This window comes from Vicia villosa, unplaced genomic scaffold (genome assembly GCF_029867415.1).
Source record: "Vicia villosa cultivar HV-30 ecotype Madison, WI unplaced genomic scaffold, Vvil1.0 ctg.000060F_1_1, whole genome shotgun sequence".
Taxonomy (NCBI): domain Eukaryota; kingdom Viridiplantae; phylum Streptophyta; class Magnoliopsida; order Fabales; family Fabaceae; genus Vicia; species Vicia villosa.
In genome coordinates, this window is record NW_026704990.1 from 1,496,415 (window position 1) to 1,511,700 (window position 15,286).

General features: G+C 35.4%; 2 protein-coding genes across 2 annotated transcripts; both read right to left on the bottom strand.

The window, feature by feature from the left end:
- Positions 1-1,522: 1,522 nt before the first annotated feature.
- On the bottom strand, positions 1,523-3,322 carry LOC131623304 (uncharacterized). The gene has a single exon (XM_058894302.1). The coding sequence runs from the start codon at positions 3,320-3,322 to the stop codon at positions 1,523-1,525; it is 1,800 nt and encodes a 599-aa protein (XP_058750285.1).
- Positions 3,323-4,814: 1,492 nt separating this feature from the next.
- Positions 4,815-10,522, bottom strand: LOC131623272 (aminopeptidase M1-like). The gene is made up of 19 exons (XM_058894270.1): positions 10,229-10,522; positions 10,012-10,154; positions 9,792-9,894; positions 9,517-9,703; positions 9,275-9,368; positions 8,998-9,151; positions 8,803-8,907; positions 8,598-8,714; positions 8,165-8,278; positions 7,890-8,072; positions 7,507-7,798; positions 7,282-7,403; positions 7,087-7,184; positions 6,817-6,994; positions 6,616-6,730; positions 6,425-6,492; positions 6,255-6,332; positions 6,059-6,136; positions 4,815-5,748 (listed from the first exon to the last, which is right to left on the bottom strand). The coding sequence occupies exons 1-19, from the start codon at positions 10,451-10,453 to the stop codon at positions 5,566-5,568; spliced, it is 2,637 nt and encodes an 878-aa protein (XP_058750253.1). The 5' UTR covers positions 10,454-10,522; the 3' UTR covers positions 4,815-5,565.
- Positions 10,523-15,286: the final 4,764 nt, after the last annotated feature.

Consider the following 15,286-nt stretch of genomic DNA (forward strand, 5'->3'; position numbering starts at 1 on the left):
GACACAAAGAAGCAATTCTCCATTATCCTCTTATTTTTCCCTACACCAAAGGAAAGTAGTATATTTATGCATCCACATGGACAAGTAGAAGAATCATTAAATGTTATGAGACTCTTGGCTTCGCAAGGCTTCAGATTTAGCTCGTTTAAGCCTAACCTCATTATGATTTTGAGGTACATCAGGTTGCTTGAGCTTTTATCGTCAACGAGGATCCCTGATACGACATGATTTGCTATGGTAGCAATTACAACTAGCGAAAGAGTAGTGTTAAGAATTCCATCCACATTCTCGTGGTCTCGAAACCCTAAAATCAGTCTATCTTATTTTCGCCTCTGAATTCGTGTTATTTCGAGGGAATTTTGAGGTAATTCTTCGTCGGCCGTATCTACAACAGAGATCTGAGATGATTATTGATTGGATGATTCTAAGGTGCTTTTGGAAACGAGATCTGCATTTACGTCATCCATCTCAGCGTAACTGTTATAGAGATCGAGACTTTGGATCAGAAGAGATGTGGTTGTAGAAATTCGTTGGAATTCAAATTTGAATTTTCCACATACTGCACCACTTTTTAATTCTGGAATCAAAATTAATGATGAACGGGTGACATGGACTCTCTATACAGTAGAGTATCTGTCTGATGCGACATCATGAAGATAGTAAATTAAAAATATAAAATAATTAAATGTATCTATATGTGTCAGTATCTATATGATATCAAACAATTGGGTCAGAGGAAATGATAACTTTGACATCAATTTCCTATTCTTCTCTAATAATAAACATCCCTAATTTTGTTTCTACGCATTTTATTAAACATTGAGTGAAGTATTAATATGTCAATAATTTGGATAAGAACAAAGTTATAAAGCTAATAATACATATAGTTTAAATTTTGTATCTACAAAGCACGGATACCGGACACACGAGTTAGGGTTGGATATTGACATGCCTTCAATATGAAGTGTCACTAAATCCTCGGACACACGAGTTAGGGTTGGATATTGACATGCCTTCAATATGAAGTGTCACTAAATCCTCATTTGCATGAACTTCAAACAATGTACTATTGTTTGTGTAATGCCACCAAGCCTTTAGCAAAAGACTCTTGGCAATGTTTCAGTTGCATAAATATGTGACATGAAATTATGAATAGTAATACAGTGAGTGACAAAAAGATGATGTTAACTGTCCTATAAATTTTGAAATTTTGATTACTTAAACAATGTTTGAACCATAGCTAGGAGAAAAACACTGTCAACAACCTTACATTCACCACACCCAAAACTGGTCATTTTATATACACAACAAACATACAAAGTAAAAACCACCACCCCACCATAGAAAAGAAAAACAACACTATATTAATACAAGAACTGTATCTTAGAATTCTCTTTTACAAAACCAATTCCTCTGTATGAACTTGAAATCTATATATAATCAACAAACCTGTTCTTAAAAACAATCAATCAAATAAATAAACTACAACAAAGCAATATCAATTCTGTAACTTCAACTTGTTCTACTTTTGTATAGGACCAAGATTAGACCTCCCAATTCCCTGCTTCTCCCTCAAGGAATTCATCTTGGCCATCCTCAACCCAGCTCTGAAATTCAGAATAAAGTTGTGAGCTTTGGTATCAACATCTGGGCTAGGACAAAACATTGAAGCTTCACTTGCATTTCCAATTTCAGTGACACTCTCTTCACCATCTCCAGCATAGGGACTATTACTACTTGATTCATCTCGACTAATTGGCGACTCAACATTTTCATCTGAATCTGGTGAACCACTCCTTGAACTTCCAATGCTATCAACCCTAACATAGTCACCCTGAACTCTAAACTTCCACGCCGGTAACTTGAATGGTGGAGGTGGTGGCGGCGGAGGGATAGGAATCAAGGGTGACTCATTACCAGTAATCACTACATTCTTCTCTAATCTATAATTAGAATGTTCCCTCTTGTTTGGTAGCTGAGGTTTATATGTTGCCACAGGAACATGGTAATGCTTCTTGTGTTTGCTCTTGTTGGCATAGAACATGTTCTGAAAAACCGACGGTGGAGGAGGTGGCGGTGGTAGTGAAACATAGAGAGAAGGTTGAGAAGTATATTGAAAGGTTTCAAAATTTTCAACACTCTTTTGTCTCTGTTTCTTCTTCTTTCCTCTCAATGAGGTTAAAAACTCCTTAGTTGCATTCCCTCTCTTCTTCTTAACCGGAATCCCAATCTTCCTCTCCGCCGTTAACGGCGGAGCCACTGCCGGAGGCGGTTGAGAACTCTGTGCCACAAAATCATTACGTTCAAATTTATCGATCATTTCCGATTGATATGCTCGATTGACATTTCTTCGAACAGGTTTCGTTCTCGTCATCACCGGCGGCGGAGAATGCAGATTCAGTTCCGGTTCCGGCATCGGCGAGGAAAATTCTTCATAATTGACCGTTGCCGCGTTTTCTGTAGATGCACTTCTAGTTTTCTTCTTCCTCACCGCCGGAATCTGTTCCAGCACCGACGAGGAAAATTCCTCATAACTGACCGTAGCTGCGTTTTCTGTAGATGCACTTCTAGTTTTCTTTTTCCTCAGAACCGATAGCGGTTGCAGCGGCGGCAGAGGCGGCGGAGGCAGCGGTAGTGAATTCTCAGTAACGGAATAATTGATTTCCGGTTTCTCAATAGTTTCCACCTCATATACACGCTCTCGAACATCTTCAATTCCACAATCCTGCACTGGTTTCATCTCCGGTTTCCTCATCGGAGATAAACAAACTTCACCGGAAGTAACCGTTTCCGAATGAACTTGAACTTCATCTTCAAGTCTCGAGAACCGATGACGGAAATGAACATAAGTATCATCGTAAAACCGATACCGTTCATCATCGGTAACCAACTCCGACGGTTGCCGAAGATCCGGATAAGATCCAACGCTTCTCAACCGGTTAAACGACCGATTAGAATTTTCATACCACGACGGCGGTGTATCAGGGTTGGAGAAGCTTCTATCAAAACGCGGAGTATGCGTTTGCATCGTTTGCGTTTCGTTGGTGTCGTTTTTAGTAAGAAAGCCACAAACGACAGCGAAGAGAACGAGTATGAGATTTAAATAATCCCAAGAGTGTTTAACGGTTTGAGGTTTGAAGAGGATGGAACTGAAAGAACGTAAAGTGGGGACCACGACAAGTGCGAAAACGAGGGCGGTTATGAAGAGGAGTACGAGGAAGGATGTTGATGTTAGGAAGATGGAGTAAGAGCGGCGGAGACGGCGGTGGTTGTTGGTTTTTGGAAGCCAGAAAGGTGGTGATTTGTCGTCTTCTTGTTCCATCGGAATGTATAATGGAATAATGTACTATGATGTTTTTGTGTCAATAATGTACTACGATGTTTTTGTTTGTGTTTTGGTTGGAAGAAAGTGAAAAATGAACTTTTTTTTGTTGCTTTTGTGAGTATGAGTTATGGTTTGTGATGATTAAAAATGAGTATATATATTATTATATGATATGATATGAAGATGAATATGTTTAGGGATGGTGTGCCAGTTGGGATGTGTAAAAGAGGGAAGGAAAGAGTGTTGGCAAAAGGTTGTATGAAATGAAGACAGCTAAGGGAGAGATGGAAAAAGGAAGAAGGTAAGGTAAAGCATGTGCATTTTGGCTTTGGGCTTGACTTGACTTTACCCTTAAGATGAAGTACTGTTGGTAACGTGATTTATCTAATCAATTTGAGGCATCAACATTCTTAATGTTATTAATTTATTTATGCATCATGCTCATGATATTTAATTAATGGTGGGTTATCATGTTTTATTTTAAGTTTCTCTTGAGAGATATTTAATTCTATGTTTGAAACTTTTGCTTCTAGAATTAAATTTTACGATCTGATTTTATTATTAAATTCATTTTATGTTATGTTTGCAAAGATAGATTGTTTTACATTTGAATTAATTTTTGGCACTACGTGAAAATATATAGACACTTTCTTGTCACTTTCTTTGTTCCTTCTTTCTTCTATTATAAATAATAAAGTGCAATTTGAGGCGACTAGGAGAAAGAAGCGGTTAACCAAACTTGCAAGAATAGATTATAATATATATAAACTTGGGGGAAAAGACACATAGAAAGTGGTGGATATTTTCTTTTTCCAACAATACATGATAATTATGAAACTACAAGGTAATAACAAAATATTGCTATCACCATAGTAGTGATTTTGCACACAAGATAATAACAAATTGGAGTTTATTTGTCCAATGGATTCTCCAACGGTTCTAATTCACCATATATGGTATTGCTTTACTCTTGGTTTATTTGACCTTATTCTAGGCATTCAATGGCTCAAATATTTTGGTCTAATTTTTGGGACATTCTCTAGCGAAGATCACAAATTTGTTCCAAGAGGCGCTAAGACTCATCTACTCACAATGATAAATAACACGATTTGTTTTAACCAGTTCATCAAAGCGTTAGAATGGTGTTTCTTCTTGTTATAATTCAAGGATAGCTTAATTAGTTGAATCTATGATTCATTTTTGTTAATTTTGATTTTAAGTTCAAAAGCTTTTACAAAAAGGAGAGGAGCTATATATATAAGGTTAGTTGAAGTTGATTAGGTTCTATCAAACTCTAACAACCATAACCACTCTTAAGTAATCTCTAACTAACTTTCTAATAATAGGAACTACTTCTAACTAACCTAATAATACTTGCAATACTCCCTCTCGAGTTTAGATGGTGGAGAACCAATTTTAAGTTTGACACACTGATCATTAAAGGTTGTAAAACTAAATGGTTTTGTAAGGGCATCCACAATTTGAAAGGCTGTCGAAACATGTTGGATGACAAGTTTCTTGGAGACCGCGTGTTTGTTCTCGTACACAGTGGAGGTCCAACTCCACATGTTTTGTACGTGCATGAAGGACCAAAATGTGGGAGAGATGAACATCACTTAGATAATCATATAACAATGTGGGAGGAAGAAAACGAACACAAAGTTTAATTTGAAGTGATTCAAGCCAAGGGAGCTCTAAAGTGCTATGAGCCAACGAGCGGTATTCCGCCTCTGCACTTGACTTGGCCACGAGGGATTACTTTTTAGAGCTCCAAGAGACCATGTTTGGTCCAAAGAAAATACATAAGTTATAAGTGGACCTTTTATTGTCCAAATCATTTGCCCAATCATTGTCGCTATAGGCACGGAGAGAGAACTTGTGCAGAGAATTAGAAGGAAGAAAAATAAGACCTAGAAAGAATGCTGCATTATTAAGATAGCCAAGAGTCTGTTGCTAAAGGCTTGGCATTTTACAAACAACAAGTACATAGTTTAAAGTTCATACAAATGAGGAAGATACAAACCTAGGTAGCACTGGCACGGAAGCATGTTGGTGTCCAAGTCTGATACATGTTTCATGTCAGTGTTTCATAGATACAAACTTTAAGCTCTAGTAGTTTAACAACTTTGTTCTTACCCAAATTATTGACATACTAGACACAAGAATTTGGAATGTCTTAGTTTATTGCTAGAGCAAACATAATGCTTATTGGATTTGTTATTTACCAATTGTCAAGACTATCATTTCCTCTGACTCAATTGTTTGATTAAGTCGGGCAGAGAATGCTCTTGCTTAACACTCTCAATCCACCTTGCTTTGATACGGATCTTCTCAATGCTTAAGTTCAAGTTCAGAGTGATGGAAGGGTTCACACGGCTGCCAAAAAAAGCTTCTAGGTCATCTGCGTCCTCATTGTTGTTAACCTGCCACATCATGATTTCAAGGAATGAGATTTTGAAAACATATAAATATGTTTGTGTCTGATACAACACTGACACGTGTGGTTACATATTTTTTTCAAATTATTATCGGTATCAGTATTGTGCCAGATAAACATATGTGTCGGTGCTATATAGGTTCTCGCAATCGGTCCATAGTCTTATAATTGAAGTTGAATTTTTGTGACTGACCAACTTATTAGAACCCACATTTGAAACATGTTACGAGTAGATTGAAGTAAATTGGAAATTCAGTAACGTGTCCACTAACTCAGCTTTCTCTGCATTTCCTTACCAATGGAACTATTTGGCTCATAAAGTTGGTGAGTAAGAGTCCAGCACCATATTTTACCAAGATTCTTTCCCAATTATCCTGCATTAGGTATCAAACCAAAATATGTAAATCCTTTTCAAACACATTATAAGCAAAATATGTAAATCCAAAACAAAAACATGAGTTACTTTAAACTTGTTAACATGGAAGCACATACCTTCAACCATCTCACTGCAATTCCACTGCCTTCTAAGCTTATTCCTCCTAGTACGTAAATGATATCTTGATCTGGAATCTGAAAAATCATTTCAATAAAAAAATGCCAAATAAGAAGGAATTTCATTTCATTTACTTATAACCAAACATTGCGTAAAAAATTTATAATACCTCATCAGACAACAAAAGATTCAGAGCCTCTAGAACAACATTTGGGTCTGCACTTGATGCAATACAACCTGCAGGAGTTCATAAATAAACACGTTTAATCTAGTAACTTAGTACTATATTGGTAAGTGCTTTTGCTATTAGCGCGTGATAAATTTGTTTATGTAAGAAAGGGTTAAATGCTACTGTCATACGCAATATATCGTCCCTTTCTTGCAAAACATCGTTGCTTTGATAGAAACTCCATAGGGACTCAAATGAAGTCCTACTTTCATCAGAAGTACTTCTCATTACAGCTACATAAGCAGGCTGAAAAATATTTTTCAAATTTACATGTCAAAAGTAAATTGAAACAAAGCAATGATGAAAAGTAATTTTGTGGGAAAAAATGTTACCTTTCTGGTGTTGGCTGAAAGCAGAGAAGTGTTTCTGTCGTTCAACAAAATCTGAAAACGGCGTAGTGCTTCTTGTTGAGTTTTATCGTGATCAAAGGTAGCCAAGGCCTTAATAACTTCTCCCCTCAAAAGTGAATTAGAATGGTCTTCTCCGGATATAGAATCCCAACCTAACTGTCTGCATAAACAGTAACTACGTCATTTTCTTGCAAGAGAAGCAACCGACTTTATGGTGAATTATTTGCGTGAAGACGAACGTAACAGCCTTACTCTGCAGAATAGATGAGAAGGTTGATAAAATATTGCTTCAATTCATTCACCGAATCTGGAATGGCATCAATGGCGATATTCAGAACATCATAGCAAACCTGTCGTAAAAAAGAATTACAATATTGTGATTTGTCACTATAGATAGATGTTGATGTTATTAGAGAAAGTACAGTAGAAAAGACGTATAATACTTACTTCGATCAGTCTCGATACAATAACATAATCTAACTCTTTTCGATAAGCATCCACTAACATAAGCAAAGATGACAGTGATTGTCCACAAGCCTGACATAGCGCGTTTCCATCGTCCAAAATGCCTGTAAGATTAAAACTCACCTCTCTTAAATAAAACTGCCTAGAAAAAAATTGTATCGTAGATTTATAGATTCTATTTATTTATCATTATGAATTCAAACACACCGAATTTATCAGTAGGAAGCAGGTAGTTGTTTTGTAAGGCTTTCCTCAATCGAATTGCGAGCTTGTCTTCATAATTTACCCTATAAAAACCACTCTGATCAACATTAACTTTGATCCATAGATTTTCTTGACTATCCTCATCGCCAATATCTTGAACCAGTTCAGATATATCCACTCTTCCGTCGCTTTTCTCCAAAAGAAATTTTTTCTGTCTTTCATATGAACCAACACATAACGTTATCGGAACAATCCACTGTCCATCGACTTGAAGACCAGATAAAAGGAATCGCGACTGCAAATTCAAATGCCAATGACAGTTACTTTCAATGGTGAAAGTTGAAAAAGGCCCATATATGGTGCTTTTGATTGCAAGTACATAATACCTGTTTGAATTCCAAAATGTTATTGGTTAATTGAACACGGATAACTGGATATCCTGTGCTCTTTGTCCAAGCGTTCATCATTAAGTTCACCGGTTCACCAGATACCTCTGAAAGAACATTCCATAGATCTTCTGTTCTCGCATTTTTGGCTTGATATCTTGTTATATACGTGCTTAACGATTTCTTATTTGAAAATAAAATAATGAAATCAGAAAGAATAAAACTTTTACAGGAAGACGACATAATTAGCGCCACTTCGATAATCCAGATGTTACCTGAAATGTAACATCTCCAAGGTAACCCTGCAACATTCTAATTACAGAAGATCCTTTCTCATAGCTTATAGCATCAAAAATTTCGATAACCGAGCGTGCATGATGTATTTCTACCTGAAAATATGTCATACAAGAGTAGTTGTTTCATTTGTTGAAGTACAAAAAAGCAACGCCGCTATGAATGTTTGACGGTCATAAGCCAGATATTCATGTGGTAACTTTTCGCTAACATAAAGATTCCGTAGGCTAAAGAATCCATAGACCATATTTTCACGTTCATATTCGTATTGAAAATCAGAATCAACTGAAATTTTATCCTGTTGTCCCACACGCATTTCTATGCTCGTTGAACTCATTTCACAATTAGGACTAATAATGGCAAAATCAAATCAAATAAAAAAAAGAGAATGAAAAGCATTTGTAAAGTTCTTGCCTCAATTGGATGTGATTTTTCCAGGGCATCCATTTGTAAACCATTAGAAGTTTCGAAAAGAAACTGACTCCAAATATTCCATTCTGGATATAAGATGTTGGTGACCATAAAACTTATCTGAAAACATGTTAGCAAGTATGAAGATTATTTTTAGATCAATGATTGTAATTCAAGTCCACAAGATTATGAGAGTCTCGATTATCACCCATGTTGCGAAACCTTCATTGAGCCATAAGTGAGTCCACCATTCCATAGTTACCAAATTTCCAAACCATTGATGAGCTACTTCATGTGCTGCCACAATTGTTATCTAAAAGAAACAAATGAACCTAACTGCATAATCATGTTGTTCTCAAAAACACTGAAAATTTCCAAAAATAGGATCAACTATGAAACATACTCTTTGCTTCTTAGAAGGTGGAGAGTGCAAGTCATGGTAAAGGAGATCACTTTCTCTATATATGATTAAACCATAATTTTCCATGGCTCCTGCAGAAAACTCGGGAACTGCAACTAGGTCCAGCTTGGGAAGTGGATAAGGCACTGAGAAGTACCTATATGATGTCAAAGAAAAAATCAACCAACCGCAACAGAAGAATATTTATGAAACACTGACACAGACATGGACATTGGACATGACACCGATCTCTTCTCAAATTTGAAAGGAAAGGATTTACTTGGTGTATATTTCTAGTGACTTCACAGCTATCTCCAATGCAAGCTTCCCTTGATCGCTCTTTCCAACCGGACAATATACACCAACCACAACCCCTTCAGAAAAAAATGTGTTCAGACCCTCTTTTGATAAACAGCTTAATTAAGCCCTTATAACATACACATATATCATTTAAAGTTATTTTTGTGTAAGTTATTTCTGAGAACTTATGAAAATAAGCTGAAAAGAGACTGATGAACATACCAGTAGTAGTTGTATCCTCGATATGGTCAAATAAGCCGACAACAACAGCCACCAAGTAAGTTGACATGAGAGGAGATTCCTCAAAATAAACAGTCTTTAACTCACCATCTAGCTTTTCATTTTCAACCGGCATATTAGATAACGCTGTTAACTCCGATGGCACAGTAACTGTTACCTTGAAAGTTGCCTATAATTCACAATAATCAAATTCTTGTCAAAGCTATTATTAATCTGATAAATTGATGATAATATATGAATGAATTCTACATACATACCTTAAGAGCAGGTTCATCATAGCATGGAAAACACCTTCTTGCATCTACTGCCTCAAACTGTGTTGCTGCCATATTTTTCTTTACTTCTCCATCAAGATAAGTACTATTGCAATAATCGAATTTAGGGTTTACCGTGTAAGAATAATCGTAATTTTAAAACATGTTTAAAAAGTATATATACAACAGAAAAAAAAAAAGGAAAAGGGAAAAAAGTATGCACCATCTATAGAATCCTCTAAGATGCTCATTGAGGACACCCGAAAACTCAACCACCAAAACTCCTTCTCCAACACAAATTGTTTCATCAAACACAAGTACAAGTAAATCATCCTCATCATCCACAACAACATCACATGGAGTATACTGTTAAACAAATCAATTAAATCCCTTAAGTTAACCAAACTAATCAAAATCAAAAAGTGCTTAAAAAAAGTCACCTTGCCATAAGAGTTGGTGAACCAAGTATCTTGAATAACAAGTTCCAAGGAGTTTAAGACAAGAAACTTTGTTTTCTCATTGATGGAGAGGTTGATTTGCACTATGCCTGAAAATTTGCATGTTGAAAAATCAGGTGTTAAGTGAAGTTCATATTTTTTTGGAGTTGCAAAATTGGGTAATCTTGTTTTGCCTTTGAACTCATCTATGTTATGTTTCTTTTCCATTTTATTTCAAAGAGAGTTCACTCTCTATTTCTTGTATTTTAAAGTGAAACATTATTGATAACAATTTTGTTGTATTCTGTAATGCATCACTATATAATATAATCTGCCAACCATAACTTTCGGCAAGATATTGTTGTATAATCAAAATAGAATATAGTGGTACAATACAAGAATGAAATCATGTGTAGTCTGCTTGATGGGCCATGTGATCCATTGATTCTTCCTAAATAGCGAAAATGAGTAGTATTAGATAGGTTCGTAGGATTGCTTCTTACATTCTTAAATCCTCTCTTCCACTATCGTGAAAAGTCATATCTGTCTTTAGTGTCAGGAGAAATATCTCCGGACGCACTATTTTCACACACTTCAGATAAAATTACAGAGAAACTCTTATTTAAATAAAATTTAATTTGGAAATGCATTTTTGTATGCTTTAAATGTTAATCCGGAGAAGCAACTCCGTAATCCCCCTTAGTTCAATATTAAGTGATATTTTCGGAGATGTAACTCCAAAATATACTATGTTAGTTCAAAACAGAAACAAGCTGAAACAATGACAGAATGGAAAAACAACATAAATTAACATCAAAATAAATATTACATAGATAATTGTTAACATTAAATCAATACACACCATATCATAAGCACTTGTTATACGATGTCTTATTTCCGAGAAGCACATCCATTTGTCAAACAGAGCCAGACTACTAAGACAAGGAACTAGAGCATTGATAATAACATCGTAATTCTTTCTGTATAACTTTGTGTATGATTCTCTATGCTTCGTCATCTCTTGTATAAGATGACGACGGACAAATTGGTAGTCATCGTCTTCTTTACTGAGCAAACTCAAAACAACTCAAAAATCACATTTGTCATCATCTTCAACATTTACAATCCGTTAAATGTATTTGTGCATAAAAAATGACATATCTTTAATATGTTTGATTTTTAGTAGCAGAGGTGGAGGAGATGGATAGCTAATGCAGCACCCTTGAAAACACTTTTTTGGGATCTTAGAGTCAGGGAGATCGTCTCGTGGAGTTGTCACTTTGTGTCGGGTTGACTTTTTTAAGGACACCCTTTATTTTAGCTAGTTCCAACGGTGGTTTCAAATCCTTTGTTTTTGGATATTCAATCTTCCTCAATAGCTCTTTGATGTGTAATTTAATTATGTCATCAGCTTTCATGAATCTTTGTTGGATCACTTCTCACTCGGTCATGATAGATATGTTTGATTTATCATCCTTCATCACACATCATCATCCAAACGAAGCATTTTTCAGTGAGTGCAAACTTCATCCATACGTATTGGTTTTTCAAGCATCATCTTCTTTGAAATTAAACAAGCACATGGAAGAACGTAAGTTTTCCTATGTGTACATCCACTCTTTGAGCTATCTGAATCTATTTTATCTGTTTGCTTGGCTTCGTGAAAAATAAAATGCAATGTCGCCCGATATACGTTGCCAACCAATTAGGATTTGGATCGTCTACTGCTAAATCTCTGCTGCTCTACCTCATGCCCAACTTTTGTTTCTATCTCTCTCTTCCTTTTACTCTCTCTCTCATCTTCACCAATTCTTTTTTTATTTCCAATTTCTCTCTTCTTACTCTCACAAAACAAATGATGGACTGTTGCTCAGCAGCAAAGGATCCATTTTCAACCAATTATGAATAAAGGTTTTTGTCTTTTAATCGGTGTTCTAACACAGTAATGCTCCGACCAAAAGATGTTTGTATCTCATTATGTTAGTTTCTGAGCATTTGGTTCACGTCGTCTCAATCTCGATAAAAATTTCCTTTATTGTTTCTCAAACAATTCTTCAATCTAGCATGTGCAGATTCAACTTTGTCCGGAGATGTATATATGGATTCAACGTTCATTTTTTCAGCTCAAAAACCAGAATAATGTAAGGAATGGGATGAAATAAATGAACTTTACCTACAATTCCAGCTTGTTTTTCTCCCTTTGGTGTGATGAAATACAAGAATGATGTTTTGGTGTTGAAAAGTTGATAAAGAATAAAAGAAATTTTTTTAAGAGTTTTGAAAATGAAGTGTTCCTTGAGCATGGAGAAGAAGATCATGCAAGGCGGTGTTTTATTCCATTTTCCGCTTGACATTTCTAGATATACATTTTTGGAAACATCACTGTATCGTTAATTAAATCGGCTTAATAAATAAAAATACCATAAATGAGTATAGGAGGATAATTCGGAGATGCATCTCCGAATACACCTAAGTATTATACGGAGATGCATCTCCGAACCATATTTTTTATAAATGGAATGGATTTTAGAAAAATAAAGTTGGGTGTGATTTTATGTGCGTTTAAAAATATATTTCCGGATGTATAAAGAACATTTTCGAATTTTCCAAGGTATGAGACTGGCCTCAAAAAGTGGAAAGAACAACCCCTTCCTAATATAACACATGTGTGAAGAAGGGAGAAAGTATAAAACATTATCTTTGCTCATGACATTGAATGAATGTTTATGAGAGTCACTTTTAATATATTTATATCTAAGCTAACATCTAACTAACTATATAAATTAACTTGAGTAATTAAATATAGTTGAAGTTAAAAGACTACTTTAATTATAGTTAATTTGAATAAATGTGATACCTCCCTCAAATTAAATTGGAATGTGAAGATTATAAAGCCCTAATTTAGATACAAAAGATTGAAAAGAGATAGCATGTAAGTATTTCGTGACTTTCTGTTGAATATTTTCTCGAAATCCATGTAAGTGTTTTATGAACACATCAGCAAGTTTTTCATTTGTTTCCTTTTTTATTTGTGAAGAACACATTATCTAAATAAGTTGTTTATGATACACTAGATTATAATTAAAAGAATAATAGATTGACTTGTGATGCATGCGTTTACAATATTTTTAATTTTAGAGCTTAGGGCATGCTTTGTTTTTCTTGCTTGTGTTTCTGCTTATCTGGTTTCGTCCGGAGATTGGAATATGGATCCTGAGTCCGAATTAAAAAAATTGGATTTTATTATGTTGCACGGTTTGTTTTATTTTTCCTGTTATATTCTTTGGGTTTTGCTTCTTTGATTATGATATGATTTTTTTGGTGTAGTTCTAGGTAAAACGTCTGACAACCAAGACAGATTAAGACATGGTAGAATGGCTCAGCATGCTTGCGTTCGGTTGAAAAAAGCTAGATCCTCTTGTCCAGTCGTTGTTATCACTTCATTTGATGTTGAAGCATTGTCTTCCAAAGTTAATGTGTATCCGACATCGTCCTCCGAGAGTCCCAGAAGTCCTTATTACTGGACCTCTTACCACATTGTTGTCCATGATGTCCCAGAAGTCCTTATTACTGGACCTCTTACTACATTTGTTCTTGATGTTTTTCCAAAAAGCCCCTCATACCTTTTGTTACTTCCTTTGTATTCAAAATATGTTGTTAGGCACGTGTGAAATGGGGAGGTAACATAAATCTGTAATTATTCTTTTAAACATTTGTGTTATAAGATTTGAACTTTCTAATAATGATTTTTCTTACAGTACCGTGATACTATGAAATGTTTCAATCATGGTAGAAAGATTGCAAAAATATCGCAACCTGATGAACCATAGTTTCAGGATGTCATGCATTTATCTGGGCTAAAAGATTTATCCAGGACTGGGTACGGTTACATTAACCATAGCTTGTTGTCTGCTTTTATGAAGAGATGGCACGCAGAGACATCGTCATTTTATCTTCCGATCGGTGATATGTCCATCACACTTGATGATGTGTCATCCCTCCTACATCTTCTAATCACATGATGATTATTAAACTACTTGATATGCAGTAGACCAGAGGCACTGAAGATGATGGTGACCTACTTGGGAGCAGACTCGGGTGATTTTCAAAAGGAGATAGATGATACCAGAGGATGTCATGCTAGTTTTCAATTATTTGAGACGCTGTATAGAGACAACATGGCTGCAGTAGTAGAGGCCGATGGTGATGATGTATGGGTTATGTATCGTAGAGGATGTGTATTTAGGGCATACCTCATGTTTTTGGTTGACACGTCCATATTTGTGGATAAAGGTGCAACCTATGTCGATGTCATCCATATTATATACTTCATTGTCTTAAAAAGAATTCATGAGTACAATTGAAGACCTAGTGTTTGGTCTACCTCTAATTCAAGTTAGGTGAAGCTTGTATATGAAAGACAAGATAATTGACGGGAAATAGCTGTCTATTTTTTTGTCAATAACAACTATCTATTTACGATAATATTTTTCACATTTACTAATATTTCATAATATTTGTGCTACTCTGTTACGAATATTTCATCTAAACCATTTTCAGGCATGAATCCATCAGTACTTTCCACGTCTCTCCGATTGGACATGTGCGAAAGACTACTCTGAACATTTGCCACGTGATTTCTCCATCATCCCGCTTAGAAGAAATCAGTCGATCAATCAGTTTTGAGTTTATCTTGACTGCATCATGGCATACAATATTTGTGTCATGTCATATGCTAATCACCGTTAAATACACACATTGGATGTGATAGCCTTCTACTCTGACATGCTAGCATGTGGGTCACAACTAGTGTATCCACATTTACCTGAGCGAGTCATGCAAATGTATCGCTGTAACATCTTTACCACCCTTTGACTCAATATGTAGTATTTTAATTTAATATTTATTAAAAAATATCAATTTTGACCTAATACTTTGTATATAAAGTTTATATATGGTAGCATACTTTGTATATAACGCTTATTATTAAGAAACTTTTTGCATAATAACTTATTATCCCGAGTCCAAAGATTGTTATCGAGACTCATCTCTGAGTTTATC